The sequence below is a fragment of the Vanessa cardui genome, chromosome 4, assembly GCF_905220365.1.
Source record: "Vanessa cardui chromosome 4, ilVanCard2.1, whole genome shotgun sequence".
NCBI classification, from domain to species: domain Eukaryota; kingdom Metazoa; phylum Arthropoda; class Insecta; order Lepidoptera; family Nymphalidae; genus Vanessa; species Vanessa cardui.
The window spans coordinates 5,989,642-6,014,306 of NC_061126.1; the positions used below are offsets into that span (position 1 = coordinate 5,989,642).

Sequence of the window (24,665 nt, forward strand, 5' to 3'; positions counted from 1 at the left end):
GTCGTGACCACAACATTGACCATTTGCCATTTGATACCCAAGAACAGACAATTAGACAATAAAGTTGATATGTCTCATAGACATTGCTTTTCGACTAAATTATTTAGAAAAATAGATGACAGAACTGTACTTACTGTACTTAGCATTAATAACAATCGCGACCATTATTCCATCACCCATTAGGGAGGACAGTGGCAGTGGGAGTAATAATCTTTTGTGTATAATTCGACCCCAACTTTAGTCGCCATCTTGGTTTTTAACGTTTTTCGTTAATAGCTATTTTTAAATTCACAAGAAAAATACTACATGATGTTTAAAATTGATCATTATTCAATTCCCTACTCTTTGCCAATTTATTGTTCGTCTGAGATTTGTACACGTTGTCGCTCAGTGGCAGATTATTAATGATTTCATGTCGATATTGTTTTCAAGCGTTATGTGAAGTAAATTTTCGATTATACGTAATCCGATGTCACGTCGTGACGTCATTTCGGTGTATCGGAATTAGACATGTCTACACAATACACCGAAATGAAACAAAGTAATTTAAAAATATTTTATTCTTATCAAACACTGACATGGTAATTAAAAATTGTAATGACTTTTAAATTATCTTTCTGATAAAAAAAAAATAAGGTAATTACGTTTTTTGTGTCGATTGCTAGAGGAACCTTGGATTCTTTCAAAAATTTGCAAGAATGGATCTGATATCTCTCTAGATTCTACATAAGTGCGAGAATATGTACTGAAACTGCATCGGTTTTCGATTTTATAGATTGAAATAGTGAGAGCAGAAGCGAGTAAAAACAACTTTAGTATAGTTTGTATACCTACAATAAAATGTAAAACAACGTACAATTTTCGCCTTAATTCATCGTAAAGAAAGATGTTAAGTTGTGTATAGGAAAGTCGTATATAACGTAAAGTTTCGGTGGCGGGTGCAAAATGAAACATCAATTTATTCGAATAATTTCTATTTTAATATTCAGTACAATAATAAATTAGATAACAGTTTAAACACCTCGTTTAAAGGAGGCATCAGGTGTAAAAACTGTTTTTTATTATCTTATCCTTATTAATATAATTTAAAATTATACTTATATAAAATAATTAAAACATTTTTCAAATTTGGCATGTACGAATTAACGTACGAATTTCATTTTTAATATGAAAAATTAAAAAAAATGTGCGCATTAAGCACCTTAACTGGCAACATTCATACTAATTATAAGGAAATAATTATAAAATTATTTTACTTAAAAAAAAATTACAGGTAATTTTTCACTCAATAGCTTCAAAGCATCTGTATCACAGCACTCAACGTTCTTTCCCTTATTAACTACGCTTGCAAAGAAAATGAGACATCCTTAAAAAAGGATGTATATTTAATTAAATATTTAAAAACATAAATATATTTGTATTAAACCATATCGATATAAAATTAGATACCCATAAAATATGGCGCCATTTGCTCAAGGGTGCGAATATAATCCATACCCCATGTCCCAACAAAGTTTGTCCTTTTTAAAACTTAATTTAAATACTTAATACTCAAGACAAGACGAATGTCTTTCTTATGCCACAAACCCAACGGCTCTTGTTAATTTCGTGGAAATCATTCTAATTAGTATATTACATGTATATGTTATGATATATGTATATATAAAATTTTATTGCAATTTGCAAATTATAGCGCATAAGGTATGTAGTCGTTGTGTTATAGGCTTTGTGAGGTCTGCAGATTTAAATCATCGTGTTCCTCTGCAACATTCACGCTCGAGACAGTTGGCTAATAAAAATATGAATTTCCACAACACAATTAATAGCTACCTGACACACGCTGAGCAGCTCATCGTCATTTTCTCTTGAATTCCCTGATATATACATATGTATACATTTGTTTGTAGATATGTATACATATGTAAGTACCAAGAAATCATAAAAAACGAGAGCACTTCCGAAATCTTCAGTAAATCAATGACACACATCACATCTATAAACTTTGAATAAATAACAAAATATATAACAGAGTAAATAGGATGAAGTATTTTTTTTTTCTTTCAGTTTTAGTCATACTAATGATAGTTACATTTGCTTCCAGTCAAGTAATACCTTTTTTAAATGAACTACTTAGAAGAGAATTTAATTCTCACATAATTATATATATACGTATCCTTATATAAAATATTATTATTAAGAACATTCTGTTGAAGTACAAAACACAATATTTCTATTTTTAAACTTCAAACGTTTCTGTTCATATTTAACTAAATAATTATAGTTTATATCTATTTCTTATATCTAAATTATTCTTGGCAAATTAAATGGCTTAATTAAAAACTATAATAAAAAAAAAACAATATCACAAAAAGAGTATAGAAATGATATAAGGTTTCCGCAGATTAAAAATAATTGGTATAGTTTGTAATCTGTACCCCGAGTGTAAGTATACGCTGAAAATTTAAAAAGAAATATTTGTGTAGGCTTAAAATAAATAACGACTATACTCGTTGCGCGGTTAGGATAATACTTGATGTATAAAAAGTTAGTAAAAATCATTTCGAAGCTCAGTTATTAGTCTTCCATTAAACGTAGCATATTTTTTTCCATTTTTGTGAACCACCAATCGTTCATTCGACACAACACATGATATTTGATCACCGCCTATTATCAGAGCTCTACTTAAAAAGTCAAAAAATAATGATATTATCATACACTAAATGTGCGTAAATCATACACTCGGGCCACTGTACCTGTTGACTCCCGTCCTAACTCTACCTTAGATTAAAACACCCTGTGTAATGAGCGCCGCGTAATAACGACAATGATTATTGTGAAATCCAAAAAGTATTCCTTAAAAACAAATATAATATATTTTTGCTGGCATCTGATTTTTATATCAATATTAAAGCAATCTCACATTTAGTAACTTCAAATGATTTTCATATACAATTCTAATTATTCTAATAAAGAAAATGTGTTGATATGAGATGTATAATCCTTTTCAATAGAATTTGTACAAAGGTACATAAATACATTTAAAAATAAGATTTTAAACCGCATTTTCACATAAAATAATCACCGCGATGCAATTATTAAAACTAGAAAAGACTTCAATTATATAAAATACTATATATTATGGCACAACTTTTTTATTTGTACAAATAAATTCGAAACGGATTATACAAATTAGTGGCAGCCCTCCAGCTTACCATTTTAAGTCGAAATAAAGTAATATTCACTTTAACGTGATAAAAATAAACTATTATTTACAAACCGGTTAGACAAAAAGTCATGATTAGAACTAATTATTTACATTGTAATCTTATTGTCACCATATTATCGTGGTGAATTAAATCTAATATATAATTCTTTTTATATATAAAATATGGAACTGAACCAAGTCATTTGAATATGAAAAGTGACCATTTATTGACAGGAAAGATGTGGGGGACACCGTACATGCGAAACCTGACGTAAAACAAATGTCGGTCATCCCAAACCCCTTAAACCTACATCCCTAATTGTTATATATAGAGATTATAACACGGTGTTCTAACAACTGTCGTCTTCGATCCTTTCCCGTGAGCCAGGGGAAAGTGAATTAAAGTCGACATATACAAAAATAATACGAAGATTTCCTTACATCTATATTAAATTTTATTTTTGACAGTTTACTATCGTGAATGAACTTGAGTACTGTATTATTTTTAGTTATATTTATCATTTTAAACATTGAAAGCGGAATCTAGCAGTCAATATCTGCTCAGGTGGATTAGGAGACACGTAATGTGTCTAACTGATTTCTTCAGCAGCATGTTTAGATATATATCTATATACACATGGGCGGTAGTCTTAACTACTCTATGATCGTAATAATTATGTGTTATGGTATAACAAACTTATGTACTGATACGCGTAAATGTTGTCATAATATAAATGCAATTCATCACATTATATTTCCATTCTGGTATTATTTAGTCGCTAACTCAGATGAAGTGTAAATCGCACATTGTATTGCAAGATATTTTACTTCTGTGAATTGACTTAATAATGACTTTATTTATATATATTCCAAAATATTAAAAGTTGTTATTCCGTATCATTACCATTTTAGCTATTATTAATGATATATCTTATAATTTATTACAAATGTATTCATATAATTATCTTTTCACAGGATTGTGCCCCGAAGATGATTATATGAACAAAATATTTATATGCCTATATTTGTAGGCATATTGACCCCCAGTTTCTGAAAAGCTGATCAAAATAAGATTACTAATTTGACTTTAAACTGAATGCTGATTGGTCGGTGACAGTCGATGACGTTATAGACGACCAATGAGCGTTCAGTATTCAATCAGATTGGTCAATCAAAAATACCCAGTTTCAGAATCTGGCGGTAAGAGTGTCGAAATCTTAACAATTCATGTTCTTATCACTCTTCATGATATAAGAAGTGGTAATATTGATATACCTTAATACTCTTAGCTAGTTGTTGTAGCATATTCGGTGGTTGTATTGCAGCGGGGCTTAATGTCATCTAACAGTGTTGTTTGTATTTTAACAATAGTAGACGGTACATCTACTCTATAAAGGTATGCTGACGTCTACCGCTAGCTACCAGTACTAATTCGATTAATATTTGAAAACGTGATTCCATTATGAAATAGAGTAGCAAAGCTGATAACGCGAGGCGATACTCGTATTTAACAACTTTTGTCAGTTTCACGTTTTCCAATGAAATCGTATTACAGGTAATTAGTTAATTGTCATGTCATATTGGTATTTAAGTGAAAGGATGTAAAGTGACGGGTTCAAAGTCGTCGCTCGCTGGCCTGGGGGGCAAACGGTGCGGGGGCGGAGGGGGCGGTGGTAATAAGCTTGTCCCCTCTGGCATGTAAACATTGGTTACGCGACCCTGGTAACAATTAAATCATTTAAAAATAATTTTCATCAACACTAATAGTATTTTTTCTTTTAATAATATTATCTGTATTGGATGGGGTATAATATGGCCTATACATTTTACGTCAAATAAAATTCAAATATCATGTCAATTCATCATAAAATAAATCTTTACCTGGCTTTTGTCGTATTTGAATATTCCCTGAAAGCGGTTCTGTCTCCGCTCTATGGGTTCTCCTGTGGTTGAGCAGCTATAGTTGGGATTGTGGAAGGAGATATGACCGCTCGATTCCCTGTAGTTTTCTTTCAGCTCACCGCCACGATCCTTACGCATTTTAACTATAGAAAACATAAGTTTATTTTACTCCTTCAGTCTTTAAAATGTTGATGAACTTTTCCGAATTTTAGGACCAATAATGCTAAAAAGACATTTGTAGCTAATATTAAGTTAATCATTCAATTACTCACCGCAGACAATAGCAGCAACCGCTATAAGAATGATAATAAAAGCAGTTGTTGCCAGTCCGATGATAATAGCTCCAATGTTAGTTTTAGGAGCGGCGGTAGGAGTCGGCGCCATATTATTGTTGACCTCAACATCAGCGTAGTCGTAGAATGCTGGATAATGAGATGGCATTCGCAAACCCACGCGGAGTTTTGGTGCTAAAATTGAAAACAAGTGATGATGTATTGGCTTAAGTGTATTATTATTTTAACGAGCAAGAGGACTTAAGAGGGCGCGTCAGAAGTGTCAGAAGTTTATAATAAAATTGTAGAACATAAAGTACCTTTGAATGCATTTGCTGATAAAAGTTATTGAAATCTAATCGACATTTTTGATTTTCTTGCTTAGGACTATTATATAACACTTTTGTAAATGTGTTAGACATTATTTCATAAAATTATGTGATAACACTTACCAGTTGAGCAAGTTTTTTCACCGAAAGCATCTGGACAAGCACACACATAATCGTGACCTCTAAACAAGCAAAGATGTGAACATCCACCATTGTCTTCCTTGCAGGGATTCCAACCGTGTTGTTTTTCCGACGATACTGCTTTAATTTCCATTACCATTTCCAAATCCGTTCGTATCGCTGTCACATTTTTACCTGTCCTCTTGTCAGCTCTCATAATTGACTTCTTATACCAATCAGTCCAGTATATGTATTCATTAAACTGAAAGACAATTAAATTTGTAGATATGTCAGCAATAACGTGAAATGAATATATAAGGTTTATTAGGTTTGCAATTTGTTTTTTATTTCATTAAAATATTTGAAAATTACGCCTTGAATCTTACTTGAGTCATTCCAAAAGGATTTTTAGCTTCTGGAACTAACTGCACCCTATGTTGGCCATTCAAATCGGATGTATCAATTCTATCTTTTAACGCATCAGTCCAATACAACCTTCTTTCTTTATAGTCTATAGTAATGCCATTCGGGAAGCCTAGGTCGTGATCGACGAGTACTTTTCTTTGGCTGCCGTCCAACACCGATCTCTCAATGTTAGGACTTTCACCCCAATCGCTCCAATACAAATACCTTAAAATGCATAATATTTTGTGAATTTTATCAATTGTATTTAAGTGTACTTAAGTGGTATTAGTTTTTGTATATACCCTTTTGCTGGAAATACTGCAATTGCTCTGGGCTCAGTTAATCCAGGTATCAGAGTTTTCCGCGAGGAACCATCAATCCTTGCAACTTCAATAACCTACACAAAAAATATTTTATATAATTGGAAATAAATTATAAAATATACAAACATTACCAAAATAAATTTTATATAAAGCACCTTATATTCATTATCCGACCAGTAAATATTATTAGCAATCCAGTCCACGGCAAGACCATTTGGTGTATCGATTCCTGTATCTATAACTTCTTTAGACTCTCTCATATCTTCCATACTGATAGACCTACAAGTATTTATTTCTTCATTAAATCACACATTTATATCTAACATCATACAAAGAATTTTAAAACAATAAAAAATCACGAACCTGATAACATTTTTATTTACATCAGTAAAGAATACAATTTTTTTCTCCCAATGATAATCGACTGCAACTGAGTTCTGGATATGTTTTACTGGAAGTGTAACATCCCATTGCTCTGGGGTGTCTAAAGAAATCATAGCAATGCTCCCTCTGGCAGCGAACACTAAGAAATTTTCCGGGTGTTTTTTACAGATTTTTGGATTATATTCTGTTTCGTTTTCGAATGATAGGCCTGTAGGGCAAGCGCAAGTATATCCTTGAGGCGATCGTAAGCAGAGGTGGGAACATCCACCATTCTTTGTTCCACATGCATTTTCTAAAATATGATCTCCCTGTAAATATATAAAAGCGTGTCAGAAGTTGAAATATTAATAATAAATTAATTATATGAAAACAAAAATAATTTACAAATTTCATTTTACCTGAATAGCTCGTATGTCCATAAGTCCTTCGAGGTTTTCCCGTATCGTCAACTGCTCCTGACCATTTGACTTATCTGCTCTATGAAGAGATTTGGTTTTCCAATCAGTCCAATAAATATGTTGACCAACTATCACAATGCCATAGGGATAAGGAACTTGGCTGAGAAGCGTACGACGATCGTGACCATTAAAGTCCGAACTTTCAATGGTTAAGACTTTTGCATCATTCCAGTAAAGGCGACCTTCAATTCTGTCGATTGCGAGTCCATTTGGCCATTTGATGTCAGTATCCACGATGATTTTCCTATAATTTTATTTTTCATTAAAATTATTGTATTTAATTATTTCGAGAATCGATACAATCAATCATATAATAATAAAAACCTATTTTTGCCATCCATATCAGCTCTCTCAATTTTCGCTGATGTTCCCCAATCAGACCAAAACATATAACCATATTCATAATGCAACGCTATGGCTCTCGGGGAATCTGAAATTGTATATAACAATAAATTCACTGCAGCTATAGAAATCTAAGTTAAAATGATGCTTAGAATTAGTTTACCTAATCCAGTCCAAACCAAAACTTTTCTATTCATTCCATCAAGTTCTGCTACTTCAATGCTGTTGCGACCACCGTCAGTCCAATAAATCTAAAACGAAGTATTTATTAAATAAAATATAATATTTTCACATTACACTCATTCAAAAGGTTCAAACCTTTCTTCCTGCCGAGTCTATAGCGATACCATCAGCAGTATGGAGACCTCTCTCAATAATCGTGTCGTTTTCCGTACCATCTTTGTTAGCACACTTGATTTTCCGCTCTCCAGTATCAGTCCAATATATGAGACCTATGTAAAAAGAAATAAACATTTTTATCCTGAAAGGCTATATGTCCTACATTACTGAAATATCTTCTGTGTAAATACGCTCTATTTACCGGTTCTTTGATCCACATCCACACCAAGTGCATTCTTTAGCGGTGGTAATGGAAGAACAACATCAACAAGATATGGCACGTCCAATGACACAATTCTTATATCTACGCGATGAGCAAATATCAAAAAGTTGATCGGTCCGTTGGTACACGTTCTTCCGTCCTTCTGCAAATAAGATAGTAGAACTTAAAATAGTTCACTTCAAGTATAAAGTTATTTTTGTATTATAGTCGTATTTTGTGATAGCCAAGAACGTACACTTAGTCTTATTCCAATGGGGCATGCGCATGAACGTCCTTCCGGCTTTAGAAGACACAGATGAGAGCATCCGCCGTTGTTCTTGCTGCATCTGTCAAATTAATATCAATATAAATTCGTTTTTTTTTCTTTCTATTTTTAAAAATTTCGAATTTTCTTTTACCTATTTACTCCTCCTCGTCTTTCCTTGTGAAATACTCTCACATCCATAAGTCCCTCGACTCCAGCACCGAGTGTACGTCGATTTTTTCCAGTAAATTTGTTCGCCGCTTGAATAGATTGCGTATCCCAATCGGTCCAAAACACTTCATCGCCATATAAATCCAGTCCAAATGGATGCGGTAGATGTTGTCCTGATAAACAAAACATTATGTTTAATAATATTTCAACATTATTGATTTAATATTTCATAATAATATAGAACCAAATATTGGGTGTATGTGTAGTGTTCAATGATATATGCCCTTCAGTGGGCTCCCATCACTAGGCCTGAGCATATAGCTCGCCTACCCCACCCGGTGACGCTGTAGAGGCCAATAGGGCCAACAGCAATACACATTTCGAAAAGTGTTCAATGTTAAGTCTTATTGATTAAAAAGGAATAACCAATTTCTTACTTTAAACTTAATGGTGGAGTTTCTTTAATAGTTGAGGGTTCAAAATATTTATTTTCAAAGTAATCACAGTAAGTGTTAGTAAACATAGTATAAGACACTAATACTAAAGTTCATACCGATCAAAACAGTTCGGCCAGTTCCGTCAAGATTGGCGTACTCAATAGTCCGGTTTCCGCCATCTGTCCAATAGATGCGATTGTTGGTTAGATCCAGCGCCAGGCCGTTCGGCCAAGTCATGTTACCGAAGATAAGCTTTCTTCTGTTTCCTCCATCCATGTCAGCGCGTTCAATACACGGCTCAGCACCCCAGTCTGACCAGTACATTATGCCCCCTATAAGTGATTAAATGTATTTTTAGATAATAAATGTATGTATGGGTGGATGTATGTATGTATGAATGCATGAATGTAAAGGAGCCATTAAGGACAAAAACATTTAAAACAATATAAACTAAAATAAGTTAGGGTGCTAATTTTAGGGGTATAAGAAATAAAAAGAAACGAAATATATTATATTTTTAACAATATTCAACATTTGGAATAACAATATTTACAAATAAGATAATGGTTTTATGATTTTTTTCTATTCCATGTTTTGCGTCCACTCGTACCTCAAACGCATGTAACTGAACATTACCTTTAGGGTCCAGTACAATGTCTCGGGGTTTATCAATATTTTCCCAAGCCAACAAAGTCCTCATTGTGCCATTAGTATTAGCTACCTCGATCCTGTTAGTACCAGCGTCAGTCCAGTACAGTTTGTTAGTCAACCAATCGTAAGCAAGTCCGGCCGGCGAAACTAAGATAAAAATAAAATATGTAACAAAGGTTGTTGGAACCCAACTTGAAAGAATGGTACACATTTAGGACCCGTTAACTCTCATTGTTTTGTTTTGTAGATAAAGTTAGTTAGTAGTTATAATTAATATGATTAAATTTTTGTTGCTTTTTCCTTTTCTTTTTGATTTTTTATACTTTTTATAATTGTTTCGTCTAATAAACATTTCTTTCTTCCTTTCAAAGCTATTCTGCCGTAGTATAACAAAAACGCCGTTAACCGACATCAGATCGATTTCTTATCACCGATAAGTTACATAGGTTTATATTTTACCGTGTTTTAAATTCATGGATCATAATTGAGTTTAGGTAGATAACGGTATTATAGATATACCACGGCAGTTTTAGATAGATTATACAAGGTATTTGATAATTTTGAGTTTATCAGAAACTTTATTATAATACAAAAATATCAGGTTTACTAAAGTTAAAATATCGATATATTTCAATTAAAACTTACTCAAATTAGAACCAATAACAATAATTTGTTGAGATCCGTTCAAATAAGCTCTATTAATTGTGTCTTTTTCGACGTCCGTCCAAAATATCGAATTGCTATTGTGATCCCAGTCGAGTGCGACGGCCGATTTAATGTTTTGCACAGGAATAACCTGAATGTTTAAATTGATATTAGTTACAAGTCTAACTTACGAATTGCACTTTATGTATTTGTTTATGTACCATGTCCAACGAATCCATTTGTTTTCGAGGATGCAATTGCTTTAATCTAATGTCCTTGCGTCGCGCGTAGAGCAGCAGTTTCTCCGGTGTTTCCTCACATGTTCGTCTGTATTTCAATATAATATATAAATGTATAATAAGACTAACTGCGCTCGTCACTTTGCGCGCATTCAAATTAAACAAAAAAATGTCGTAGCCTAAGTTACTCCTTATTACAGCAGCTTCCTGCTAGTGAAAGTTCCGTCCAAGCAACAGACTGACAGAAAAAAATTGGAATAGATGTTATTTTTGTATACCTATGTACCGTTTTTACATCCATATGCATTAAGTGAAAAGTAGTTATTTTAATATCACAAACAGACACTCCAATTTTGTTATACGTATAGATATATAATGCCATTATTTTTTACATTATAAAGACGATTAACTGATACCACTTACTTGATGTTGAATAAAAATTGAACGGAAAGACAACCCGTTTGTTGTCATAAATTATCATCATAGAAAATAAAACCTTTTATGAAATTTTTCATACAATTATCTATAAACTTACCCGTCCTGATTCAAGTTGAACCCAATATGACATCGGCAGGTGTACCCGTTGGAATTGGGAAGGCATAGATGCGTGCACCCGCCATTGTTGGTTCCACATCGATTCTTGTAAGTTTGTATTTGGCGCAATGGATGATAACTATATTAATATTAAAATTAATGATCAAATTCACTAAAATTTTGATGCCTATTTTTATGTATTGTCAAAATTATTGCTTTATAGTTTGTTATTATAATTTACTTTTTACATTATGTTTTTACCTTTTTATATCCATAGGCATATGCAAACTAGCATGTACAGATTGCATTGCCATGCCAGTTTTCTTGTTCACGGTTGATATACTCTTCGTATGCCAGTCAGTCCAATAAATCGCGTCTTCGAATAGTGTCAGGGCGAAAGGGTGTGGTAATCCTTTGCTAGCAACCTTTAAATAAGGTCGCAATTTAATAAACATAAAAATGCCTTCTAACCACGAGACCAATGAGGCAGACAAGAATTAATATGGTAAAAATTCGTTTAATGTTGCTGTACCTGGTTAAAGTGTTAAATTATTATAGCTTTATGTCAGATAACAATGTTAAAAAAATCTGCCTTATTTCATTTACTGACAAGTACGTTTTATCTAATGCTTTAATTTATCAACCATTATATATATATTTAAAATTTACCATATATAATCTATGTTAAGCTACTTTTTAATGATAAATTCTGTAATTATGCATAATACTCACTCGTTTCCTTTCTCGACCGTCGAATGTAGCTCTCTCGATAATATGATGCTTAGCATCAGCCCAGTATATCTTGGAATCCATGTAATCAATGGTCAAGCCATTGGGCCAAAATATTTCATTTACAATTACGGTTTTTCTATTACTTCCGTCCATATCGGAACGCTCTATCTTCGGATTTGGACCTAGAGTAATTATTTAATACATTTAATTAATTAAAAAAAGAAATGCATTATTGGTATTATGTTACATTATATTTACACTAAATTTAAATTTTTTCGTGTTAGTATGCCATGTTGTTAAGTTTGTTTTTTTCACCAATATAAAACCTCACTAATCAATTATAATCCGTATTCATACTCTACTTACCCCAATCAGTCCAAAATATAATCGCATCCCCTGGATGTACAACAATAGCTCTTGGCTTGTCAACGTCACTAGCGGCTAACACAGCTCTTTGTGATCCATCTAACGTTGCAACTTCCACTCTTCTCGTGCCAGAGTCCGTCCAGAATAAGAGATCGTGAATCCAGTCCACGGCCACGCCTCCTGGTGCTTCCAATCCCCAGCGAATTACATCTGTATATATCGTATTTCATTAATTCCGTAATTTTTGTTATAAGACTAAAAATTGTTATGGATTTTTCTTTAACTAACCTGACAGGTTGTTACTATTCATATGAGCCACGCGTATGACCTTCATATTATTTTCAGACCAAAACACTAATTTCTTTTCATAATGATAATCTAAAGCCACTGCGTTATGCAGTCCCTTGAAAATTGACATGTAGTTATCTCCAGTAAGCCAGACCTAAAATAAATGATATTATAAATAAAACTATTTCAAATGTAAGAAAAATTAATAATATAATCTATATATTTATGTAATCTTCTCTACCTGCCGAATTCCAACTCGGTTAGAAAACAAAAGCGTGGGTGACTGGCCAGTAGCTTTACAGGATCTCTTGTCTGGTCGAAGAACGTATCCCGTCATACAACCACAATGAAAACTCCCTGGAACGTTGGAACATGTCTGCGAGCAGACTGGGTCCTGTTCGTACATACATTCGTCCACATCTCGACAACTGAAACCATACTCTTTTGTTTTGTTTTGTCTTTCAAAAGATATCATAAAATTAAATAACTTGTAACATTATTATGAATAGAGGCAAAGTCTGAAATTATGATTCTGAAATTTTGGTCAATAATTTGTTAGTTCTACATACCTGATACCATCTTCTTCCAAAACGTATCCTATAGGACAAGCGCAACTCGGAGTGCCATCAAACGTGGTGATACATTGTTTCTCACACAAATCTTCAGGTCCACATTGTCTCTTGGTCGGACATTTCTGTTCATCATCACCTTGAGGGCAATCGTTCATACCGTCGCAAACATGTTTTCTGTTAACGCAGTTTCTGAACGCATCACTGAATATAGATTTGCACATGTACTGGTCCTCTTCACAAAACACTTGACAATCTTTTTCGTCTTCACCGTTCGAACAATCACGAACGCCGTCACAGAGCCAGGTTTTCTGATAGATCATTCAAACGATATATTCAATTTGTGTAAAAAGGAACATGTTAAATAAAATATTGATTTAAGGAATAAAAGCTTTCCTGTTAATAAATTATAAGGTTTTTCTTAATGAAATAAGCGGTTGATAGTATGATAGGAGTGAGTGAGCATATGTGATCATGTGACCGCGTAACGCAGTGAAGTATGTGACATATTACGGTGTAACATAAAACGTACTGATATGCAGCGTCGGTCTACACAGGCGTGCTCATCAGTGGTGCAGTTACGTATTCCATGCGGCTCACAGTTGATCTCGTCGTCACCCTCCGGGCAGTCTCGCTCCAAGTCACAGCGCCATCGGTCCGGGATGCACTTGCCGTCATTGCATCTAAACGAAAATAAGATTTACACCATGATAATACGCATACTTAGAAAATAGCAAACAAAATAATACTTGTTGTCTATCATTTATAGCAAACAAGGTTTGTTGAACAATCTTATGAATGATCAGGCAAATCAATAATAGCTATTCGATTGACGTATCTGTTATTCCGATTCCGATTTAAATTTTAAATCGTGTCTGGAATTTCCGATAAGACGTGAACATAACTTATCATTCGTCGATGCCAGAATGAATATATATTTATTGTAATCACGTATATTTTGTTTTTGATCGACTTACCTAAATTCAGCTGCACTGCAACTTCCAGGTACAATAGGGCAGGAGTCCTCGTCAGTCCAATCCCCGCAGTCATTGTCTCCATCACATTGGAAATCTTTACGCACGCAGTTCTTGTTATTGCATTGTATTTCATTTTCACCGCATTGGAGGAGATCCATTGCTGTATGAAAATTAAAGAACTTTTACATTTTTTGTGATAAAAATCATCTTTTAACAAAATCAATATATTATTGAATATTTTTATGGGTTGATTAATATTGAGCAATTTTATGGGTCGATTAAGATTATAGATGTATTAAAGTTGAATGCATATTTATTTTGGAAGTATTATATTTTATTTAACTTACGACAATCAGCTTCATCTGAGTTATCAGGACAGTCTGCCTCTTTGTCGCATCGCCAATGAATCGCAAGACATTCACCGGATGCACACGTGAACTGATTAGCTCGACATCTAAAAGAATATAATCCAAATCAATTTCCTTATAAATACCCCTAATTAAGGAAAAAATAGGAACAATAATGTAGATGTTAATGATAAAAAATAATATAATGATAATAGGATGAATTTAGGTTATTGCCGAAGTGATCCGTTCTCTATACACTGCAATAATTCGGCTATTTAAGACATGGACCATAACTTGCAATTATTCACGCAAAAGTAACCTGCCTGCCTGTAAATTTCCCACTGTTGGGATAAGGCCTCCTCTTCCATTAAGGAGAGGGTTTGGAACATATTCCACCACGCTGTTCCAATGCGGGTTGGTGGAATGCAAATGTGGCAGAATTTCGATGAAATTAGACACATGCAGTTTTCCTCACGATGTTTTCCTTCGCCACCGAGCTCGAGATGAATTATAAACACAAATTAAGCACATATATATTTTGTGGTGCTTGCCTGGGTTTGAACCCGCAATCATCGGTTAAGATGCACGCATTCTAACAACTGGGCCGTCTCAGCTCCTATATTATCCCAGCTATGCACGTTAGCATCATCGATATTTCATGGCTTTTTTATATTCTAGTTTCATGGAATTGTGACGAAAACTGCATGGATTTGGCACATATACGTCTATATCTACTAAAGTTTAAAAGTTTCCTTCGGTAGCGAAGGTTTTTTTAGCAATGAGATATAAAAAAACTATTACATACAATAAAAATATTATTTACCAACCAAGTAAAAAAGGTACTTTATTAACAAAATTAAAATCACAGTACCTCTTTTCAATACTATCCATTTTTGTTCAAGTACGTTTGATTTAGTAATCTAACTGCGAAACTTTACGATTATAAAAAATATTAAGGCTACAAATTAAAATTATTAAAATCTTATGTTTATGTGTGACATTTAGAAAGACGAGACAGAACACAAGGGTTTCATTAACAATTCACTATTCTATTTATAATAAAAATTATATACTTATAATAAAAACACAGCGCTACAATGTGTACTGTTTAATATCTATGTATGTGTCATATTTGTCTGTCTAAGCTTACTGTATCAAAAATATGAACTAAGTTTTGAACGAGGAAGACTAGGTATTATTATATATGTAGATTTGATCCATTTATCACCCTTGGAAACACAAGGTACCTTAGTATAGTTTTATGAATAAGTCATTTTCGTATTAAAATCAATAAAATAAATTGGTTCTATTTAGATCTTTAAAAGATGTTTCGCGTGAAACGTTTATTCAATAAAATCGTCATGTTACAAATAAAATGTGCCTTTACGAGTATTGATTGCGATAAAGTAGTCTCTTGGATATTTTTATGATATAATCATTTAATAATGTAATTAAGTTATTAGCATAAAAACATTTTAGTTCCATTATAGAGTCGCCCACAAAAGTCAGATATATCGGGTCTCCTTTGGAAGACACGAGCTTGCGCGTGGGCGCGTCGTCATGGAACCCGAAGACCCCTTCCCTTCCCGTCTCATTCCACCCCCGCCCGCGCCTGAGCTCCCCCGCCCCTTCCTTTACACCCCGCTTATTGATCTCTCGGCCGGTACCAGCCCGAAGCGCGTTAGTGACACAACAAAAAAGCGGACTAACAGGCGTAAATTGCGATTATTTAATGATTTTACTAATTGATTTTCATCTTGTTATATTTTTTAAGGCCAACTCTTTATCACAGAATACAAATACTATGTATGTTATTTTTTTATTTCGACGCATTCCGATGAAGACACGAATATTTATTTGTCACAGAAATATATTTGAATTGTATAATGTTATTTATGCTTTTATTCACTACTATACTAAATAGTTAATAAAAATCCTAATTCTGTTTTGGCTCAGCTACGTGATTGTATTTCAAAATAACTAGAGAACGAATAAAATTAAATTTACAAAATATGACGTCATGACTTCAAGCAAGTGCCATATTCAATTAAGCGAATTGCAAACTTGCGTCATCCCCTTGTATATTTCGACATCCCATTAATGGTTATGTTTTCGTCACCATAACGTCACGGACAACTTTAGAATACAGAACGAGTAGGGTTACCATCGGTTATGCATTAAAAATATATATACTAAGTTTAATACAATCAATTATATAATGTGTGTTTTTCATGACAAAATTGTTTACTTTTATAATAATAAAAACGATATACCTAGTTGTTTATATTCAGAGAAAACATCTGCTAATTCGACTTATTAAATTTAATTCTACTTATTTTAAGTAAAATAAACAACATAAGCAATTGATATGGAGACGATAATATCAGTTGTTTTCAAATATGCATGTGGGACGGCATAAACTTAAACGATCTAGTACACTAGACAACTGCGTTGGAGAAAAAATAATTCACAAGTTTATCGTGCAAAAACACGTGCACTCTCTATTTCATCACTCTATTTATTTATTTATTTATTTTATTTGGTTCTTCAACAATTAAGTATTTTCGGTAATTTACAAACCATATATTTACAAAAAAATCCCGACCCGTTCCGGAACTTTGCCTCAAGACAATATCTGTATAAATCAAGCACAATGGACATGTCATCTTAGCCTCCAATGCTAAGGAAAGCTAAGGAATATTTCTCATAGCGTCGATGTCTATGGGCGGTGGTAATACAATTACCCTCAAATCGCCTACTTGCCCGTCCACCTACCTAAATTATATAAAATAAAGGTATTGTAGAACTAATAGTCACTCTTGGTACATCTATAGATTCTTAGCTACAATGGAAGGATATATAAATAGATTGACGTAATGAATTAGGTCTGCAGCCTTCTTGGAAAAAAAAACCTAAACTGATGACTGATGCCGACAAGACACGTCTAGTATATTTTAATTAGTTTCACAATATAGTTTTCTATGACATTCTCCGGGATATTAATACGATTTTTGTATTGTAGAAGCGGGCTGTCAAAAGTTGGGGTCAAAATTTTGCGAAATCTTTTGTTTCACGAAACACTGAGGAACAGGGGTTGGGTTTGATCGTAGCTTTATGATATTATTAAGTAAACAATGTTTTGCTGTGTATTAAGTATATATGTACATGGTAATTTGGTTGAAGTGTTGTGTCTAGTATTATTAAATTGTTGAAAGTGTATATAAGTGTTTAAGGGTTCACAACTGTTGCACTAAATCTTTTCTATGTTAGGCGTGCATAGTTAGTGTGAAAAAATCTAATGGTATCCCTAGTCAGGAGGGGATTCGAGGAAGCAAGGGGAAACTCTATTATGTGCAATATATACGAGAGTAGTCACTTAATACGTTTTGTTTGTTCAATTAAATGATGTTTTTAGGGGAACGATGACGGGGTTCTATACATGAGTGTTTATTATTATTAATTATTAAAAAATGTACCTAATGGTTTACACACTAAACAATGCTGTGATATCATAACACAGTCTTCTTGATATTATATAATCGTAGATATATAAAGGAATAATAGTATGATTATGTAGGTAATGGTTTCCACTTACTTGGCTTTGGGGCAGTTAGTTTCGTCAGAGTTATCTCGGCAGTCGTTGTCACCGTCGCAGAGCCAGTCCGAGTGGATACAAAGTCCATTGGCGCACTGGAACTGTTTCGATGAACAATTGTCTCCTCCTGTGCATTAGAATATACATTCAATATAATAAATCTCTATGGATAGGATAATATAACATGACATTTTAAATCTAAATAAGTAAGTGAAACTACTAAAAATACTAATCTGTTATATTTATAAAAAGTCCTATGGGAAGTACATTTTATTCAAGTTCAAAATAAAACTATATATTCAACGTGTCAATATTGAATTTCGACTAATAGTTTCTATTTTTATAAATTAAATATGGTATAAAGCTGATTTGACATCACAGATTAGTATTAAAAATGTACAGTAAACAGTTTATCAGTGAAAAATCTCAATGCAAATCCTTCTCACCGCATTGAGATTCATCAGAGAAGTCTCCACAGTCGTTGTCTCCATCGCAGATCCATTCAAGAGCGATGCACACGCTAGTCGTGTGGCATATCGTACGGTTTTCGTGTTCGTCGCAAGATGGTGTGCATCCCACTTCATCTTCTGATCCCTCGCAATCTACTTTGCCATCGCAGCGCTTTTCCATTGGTATGCATTTGCATGTTTCCTGTTTGTTAATACACTTACATCAATACGCTAGTAAAATTAAAATGTGGACATTGAAACAACTATTATTTATGTATTACCTGGCACGTGAAAAATTCTTTAGAACAAGGTATATGACATCCGCCATCATCTGCGTCGTCATCGATATCGTCAGCAACAACATACGATCCTTTTGGATTGACGTGTATACGACCATTAGCTAAAAATTAAAAAAGAAACGAATTTAGTTTTCAAAACAAATATAAAAAGTGTGAAATCATTAACTAAACTACTAAATTAAGTTTATATTATAAACAAAAATATGACATGGAATGTCCATTGAAACTTATATGTGAGCAGTAAAATTATTACAGATTATTATTGATACTAAAAACTAACGATGCCAGGCGTCGACTCGTGTGTAAGGGCTGTGTGGTCGGAAGCCGGGTACTTGCATGCCGGCCATGCCTATAGCTGGTGGCTGGTAAGGTGGAACTCTGCCAATGGCGGAGCGAGTGTCCGGCGGCTCCACCGTTCCATTGCTAGGCCGGGTCGCAGCTGGTACCGTGTCATCAGCGTTCGCTGCAAAACAATCTTTATAAGCAACAGCATTCAAGGGTTTATAACACTTGGTTTGATTTCAAACTTTAAAATGATTGACTAATTATAATATTAAAAATACTCACTGCATAGCCAGAGAATTGCGAAAAAGATTAAGTGGACGGCAAGCGGAGCCGGCATGGTGACGGCGTCAGCCAGAGCGCGAGAGGATCGCATTTAGGTGACCTGCGCGGAGTCCGCGCGAGCTATGACTCTCAGACGCTGCAGCATGGCTCGCCTACACTTCGAAGTGGGCACCCTTCTGAAAACAAATACTACGTTAAAGTATTTTTTAAATAACTGGTAACTGGTTTTGTTTTGTTTTCTGTGTGAAAAATGGACAAACTAACTTATACACTAAGTTACTTAATATAAACATTACTATTAGCTGTACATCCTAAATGCATTCAGTTAGTATTCATACAAAATACTTTAATGGGAGATAAAGGATCCAATCTAATCCATAAATCCATTCTTAGTGGAGGTTACAGAATAAATGCATGTGCCACATTCTTGCTATCAGTAGTTCTGGGCCTGTTGTTTATAGTCAGTCCGGACTCACAATTTTAAATCATATATTTGCCGAGAAAATGTGTGTTACCTTTGCTAATAAGCCCAACTTCATATACCTTATCCCTTTAAAAATAATAGTATTAATTTTGAAATTGAAATTTAATAACATAATAAACTATTTATATCCTATTGTTAGTATTGGTCTCACTTTCTTGAGATTATATTGAAGATAATATATCTCCTACCTCTCTGCTCCAATAGTCGTACATATATGGCAAATTTTTCAGTAGACATAAGCAGGTTTCGTCACAAAGCAATTTACATAAAGTATAACTTGGTACTCTATATTGTTACATACTTAGTACATATTTTAAGTTTATTTAGGTAAAAGTACCCAATAACGTAATTACTGATGTACAGAAATAGCCTTTCAATCGTGTACATAAGTACACACGTATGAGTAATGTTAGAATGCTGTCACCTTTAAATATCTAAGGTCATCTGTTTATTCATGAGGTATGTATATATTTAACAACTTGGATACGATCAGATAGCAAACTAATCAGTTGAATCTTTTTCAGTTTTGTTTGTACTGAAAAACTGAAATCCTTATTTTGTAATGTTTCAATGATGCAGTATAATATCAATGTTTGAATGATACTATTTTATTTGACAAAGATATTTTCTTCAATCTGATGTTTTTCAAAATGTATGTGTGTTTATTCTACTTTGAATTTCGACCATGACATCTATCCTATTATTCCTAGTGTATGTAAACCTGTAAAAAATAATCTCCTTTGTGAAATGTTGACTACCGACTTTCAGTGATACGCCATTTTGATTGTATGCTATAAATTTTATAATTACTATAGTCAATTTCGCATATCTCATTTTGAAATATAACCTTTGTATTCTGCTGAAACAACAAACAGATTTAAATTGAAGCGTAAATAATTCCGATTTTTTATTATTCTTTTGAATATTCTATTTTTCCTTCTTATATTTTTTTTCGAATTTTCGAAAAAAAATATAAGAAGGAAAAATAGAATATTCGAAATCTGTGTTCTACCTTTAAAAAAATAAGTGCCTATCTATCTATCCTATGTAGAGAAGTGCAGTTTAGATATGTTTCGTTTTCAAAAATAAAAAATAAAATAATTAAAAACTTAAATAAATAAATTTAACGAATGGTTTTTAAAATAATCAAAGCAGATAGATGGGTAAAAGTTAGGCTCAGGAACGCGACTACGAGAGCGTACGCGCTACTTTACAATAACGGCGCGGATAAATCAATGCGCTATGTCGCGCTCGTTTGCGCGCTTGCTTGAGCACGAATCTGCCTAACAGCTCCGCCATGTGGGTTTGTAAAGATTTTTGCGCGTTCCTAGCCCATTTAATGCATACATATTACTCAAACCATCGATCAGTTTGTGCTTAGTTCTTGAAATTTAGTAATAAAATTTTGCAAATAATTCCGTAGTAAAAAATATTTTTCGTGGTAATAAATTGATTTTTATATATCCCCGCACATAAATGGCATAAGTATTAAATTTTTCTTAACAATATCCAGTGACTTTATATACTGACATAGAGTAACAATTCTTTCAGTTAATAAAGAAGGGTTTAATAACAATGTACTCTTTTGACATATTTTACAAATACACATTATAATATATTCAAGTGCATTGTCACGTTGCCAAATGCCAGTTATCAAATTAATAAAAAATCAGTCAATGATATGTTTTCATGACCTGTTGGTTATCGACTTGGTAACATTTGAGTTTGTGGCTTAAATTATAAGACTTATTTTAAGATATTTTTACTGACGTCATCAAAAACACATCTTGCTAGTTATTTTTATAGTTATATTAAGTTACGATTATCTATGGTGTCGACTCTACAGTGAAGTTGCTTTTTTTAATTTGAACGCAAAAGCAAATTGCCAATTTGTCCACATCTAGAAGTGTCTTGATAAGAAACCACCCATTCTATAAATAGATATTGACAATGAACTATGTAACTATATATATCTCTATATTAAGATTTGAATTTAAATTATGACATTAAAAACTTACCGATGATAAGCACTGAAGACTGATAATAAACGAATCTTACTGTTATTTTGTAAAAACCACTAATTTTAAATACAGAATTGATTTTATGATAACAGTTTTATACAAACGAGATACACTATAACTGAAACGGTTTTTGCTCCTAAAGATATCAATAACGCTTAAGATCAATGTACAGTCCTGTATTATATTCGATTTGAGTAACTTTATAATCGCAAATTTAGACGTAATCTTTTTATAGATGCAGCCATATTGAAAATTGTCAACTGTATTGGATTATGTAAAGGCATGCGCGTGTCAAGCTACTTGTTGAGTCCGATCCATTCACTACGCACCGCGTCGCGCATTACGCCTCGCCATCTCTTGATCTACCCTCATACACCTGCCAGTTGCCACATAAAGACTTCACTATCACATTCTCCAACGGCATTTGTACATACCTACCCGATTATCTACATATTTATCCTGTCTCACGTTTTGACCAATATGTAGAGATTGTACGAAAAATAAGGAATAGTTATCTATTGCAACGCGATACTTATAAAATTATCTTTTAAATCAATCACTTAAAACGTTATTCCCACATGTTAGTTATAATTTATATAACTAGCTACAGATTAATATACATGTTAAGTAAATTATGACTTTTAATTGCGTCCCACGCTTTTACATAAAAAATTTCATCGACTCTAGGAAAACTTCGCAAAAAATTCAATTGTATTTATAATCATTATTATTATCAAAGTATCAAAGCAAAAACAGATATTTTTATACAAGAACAATCCATAATTAAACTATCTTTGTATTCTCTATAATCATATATAAATCTAAAATAATTAATTATAATCAACTACAATAGACCTATCAAGAATAATAATTAGTAAAGCTGAGCTGAATATTAAGTCTAAAAATAACAATAATGATGTACTTAAAATAACTTTATTATGACAATATTTACCGTGTAGCTAGGAAAGCGCGATCAATACGGGATGGGTGCGCAAGTGCGCCCACGCCCGCCCGCGCCGCGACCCTACCGCTACCCTCGCTGAAACTAAACCTGCCGCCCACTCAGATGACCATGAAATATTTTATACCACGTCAGCCCCGATAATCGTTAAATAGCTATATTAATTTGTTCATTTTCTACCTATTGTAACTTATAGCTACCGATACCAATTTATTGCATATATATTTTTTTATTATTTTTAGTACTGTAAAACATACAAAGACATGTTATTCCTAAGCTCCGTTAAATTTTTGAGCATTAACAAAATAAATATAACATACCTTACTTAATGGCGGATGCGACGCAATATCATCCGAAGTAAGCGATCACAACACTAAAACAGACCAATGTCCACTATAATTTAAACGTGTCACTATGCCCGTTAGCGCTGAGGGGAGATGCAATAAATGTTTTATAGTTAATTAGAGTTTAGAGCATGAATAATATTCTCGTGTCGCGACCGCGGAGGTACTAGGCGATCTGGAACCTGGGACCACCCCCCCGCACCGCGATCGTCCCGCGCAGTCTGCGCTTCGTCGATGAATGGAGCCGCTCGCTAGTACCTAGCTACTATTTAAAGTCCTTTTTAGCACTCACCTACATTTGTATTGTATCGGCTTCTGAATAACTGACGATGAAAATAGCTTATTAGACTTATAAATATATTCGAATAAGTTTTTGTCACTTGAAATTTACTGCTTAAGCAGTCTTGATTTGTGTATCGCTTAATTTTAATTATAATTATTTTCAAAAAATCCGTAAGATGAAAATATCGCGTAGCTGCTTAAATCTGACTTGATAACTATTAACAGTTGTTTAATAATTAATTGAACTTGAACGATAATAGATGTACATTATTAATTTAAACGGTATATTTTAGGAACAAGAGTCCTCTATGAAATGGAGAAAACCTTTTTTTTAATTCTGATACTCTAAGAGAAAATCTAGCAAGTTCCGAAACATTATTACCCAACGAAAACGTTCACCCCCCAACAGATGGCGGTACAATGAAGACAAACTGTCTGCTATCGACTGAAATTTATGAATAGTATAATATTTTGAAATTCACATTTTTTTATATAGATTTAAGTTAATTTCATGTAAGTATGGAGTATGTTCTGCAATGTAACAAAAAAAAAATCAAATATCACTTACTTACAAAAATGCTGTACATTTTTAATCACCAAATTGTCTCAGTAAAATTTAAGGATTATTTTTTATCCCAATTGAATTAATCATATTTAAAAACAATGGTAAAAACCTAAAATAATAATAAATATGAACAAAAAAAAAAACTACATTGTCTATGCGCATTCTTAAGAGATAAATGCTAAATAAGCATTATACAGTGAATTTACATGCATCAGATACCCTGGAAGTTAAAGGTCATTGTTTTTTTGTCTGAATTTCAATTGTTATTTAAACGTGTTAACACTGAAAAGCATTCCTGCTATATTGACATTATTATTTTCTCATATTCAACTAACGACATCTATCGTATTTCTCTAGAACTTTTTCACAGTCCATTATAATAAATACGGCTTGATAGAAGATGGAAAACCATCTTTGAGTATAATAAAAAACAGAAGGCGCTTAACACTCCAAAGAATCTCGGTAGCTCTGAGATGCTGCTGAAAATTTACCACCAAGTATAGCGTCTAAGAAGTAAACAGATGTCACTACAATAGCACATAGATACCAAAATAAATATAAGAAAATTTAACATAAAATATGACGTTAATTGTTAT

The 24,665-nt window shown here is 33.1% G+C and overlaps 1 protein-coding gene across 3 annotated transcripts; it reads right to left on the reverse strand.

Annotated features, from left to right (window-relative positions):
• Window positions 1–994: 994 nt before the first annotated feature.
• Window positions 995–23,431, reverse strand: LOC124544321 (low-density lipoprotein receptor-related protein 4). 3 transcript variants are annotated; one of them, XM_047122818.1, is made up of 35 exons: window positions 23,204–23,431; window positions 19,413–19,588; window positions 19,126–19,308; window positions 18,828–18,946; window positions 18,544–18,748; window positions 18,098–18,224; window positions 14,503–14,609; window positions 14,156–14,315; window positions 13,711–13,861; window positions 13,179–13,489; window positions 12,851–13,037; window positions 12,610–12,763; window positions 12,322–12,531; window positions 11,956–12,137; window positions 11,485–11,648; window positions 11,225–11,362; window positions 10,672–10,777; window positions 10,451–10,601; window positions 9,791–9,952; window positions 9,271–9,486; window positions 8,701–8,890; window positions 8,538–8,628; window positions 8,282–8,444; window positions 8,059–8,192; window positions 7,904–7,991; window positions 7,723–7,828; window positions 7,339–7,642; window positions 6,920–7,248; window positions 6,712–6,835; window positions 6,536–6,630; window positions 6,215–6,458; window positions 5,832–6,090; window positions 5,380–5,574; window positions 5,087–5,250; window positions 995–4,924 (listed from the first exon to the last, which is right to left on the reverse strand). In XM_047122818.1, the coding sequence occupies exons 2-35, from the start codon at window positions 19,501–19,503 to the stop codon at window positions 4,793–4,795; spliced, it is 5,742 nt and encodes a 1,913-aa protein (XP_046978774.1). In that variant the 5' UTR covers window positions 19,504–19,588; window positions 23,204–23,431; the 3' UTR covers window positions 995–4,792. The 3 variants fall into 3 exon arrangements, with proteins under 3 accessions (XP_046978774.1, XP_046978773.1, XP_046978775.1); XM_047122817.1 differs by having other exon boundaries at window positions 23,199–23,431; XM_047122819.1 differs by lacking the exon at window positions 23,204–23,431 and adding an exon at window positions 22,870–22,919.
• Window positions 23,432–24,665: the final 1,234 nt, after the last annotated feature.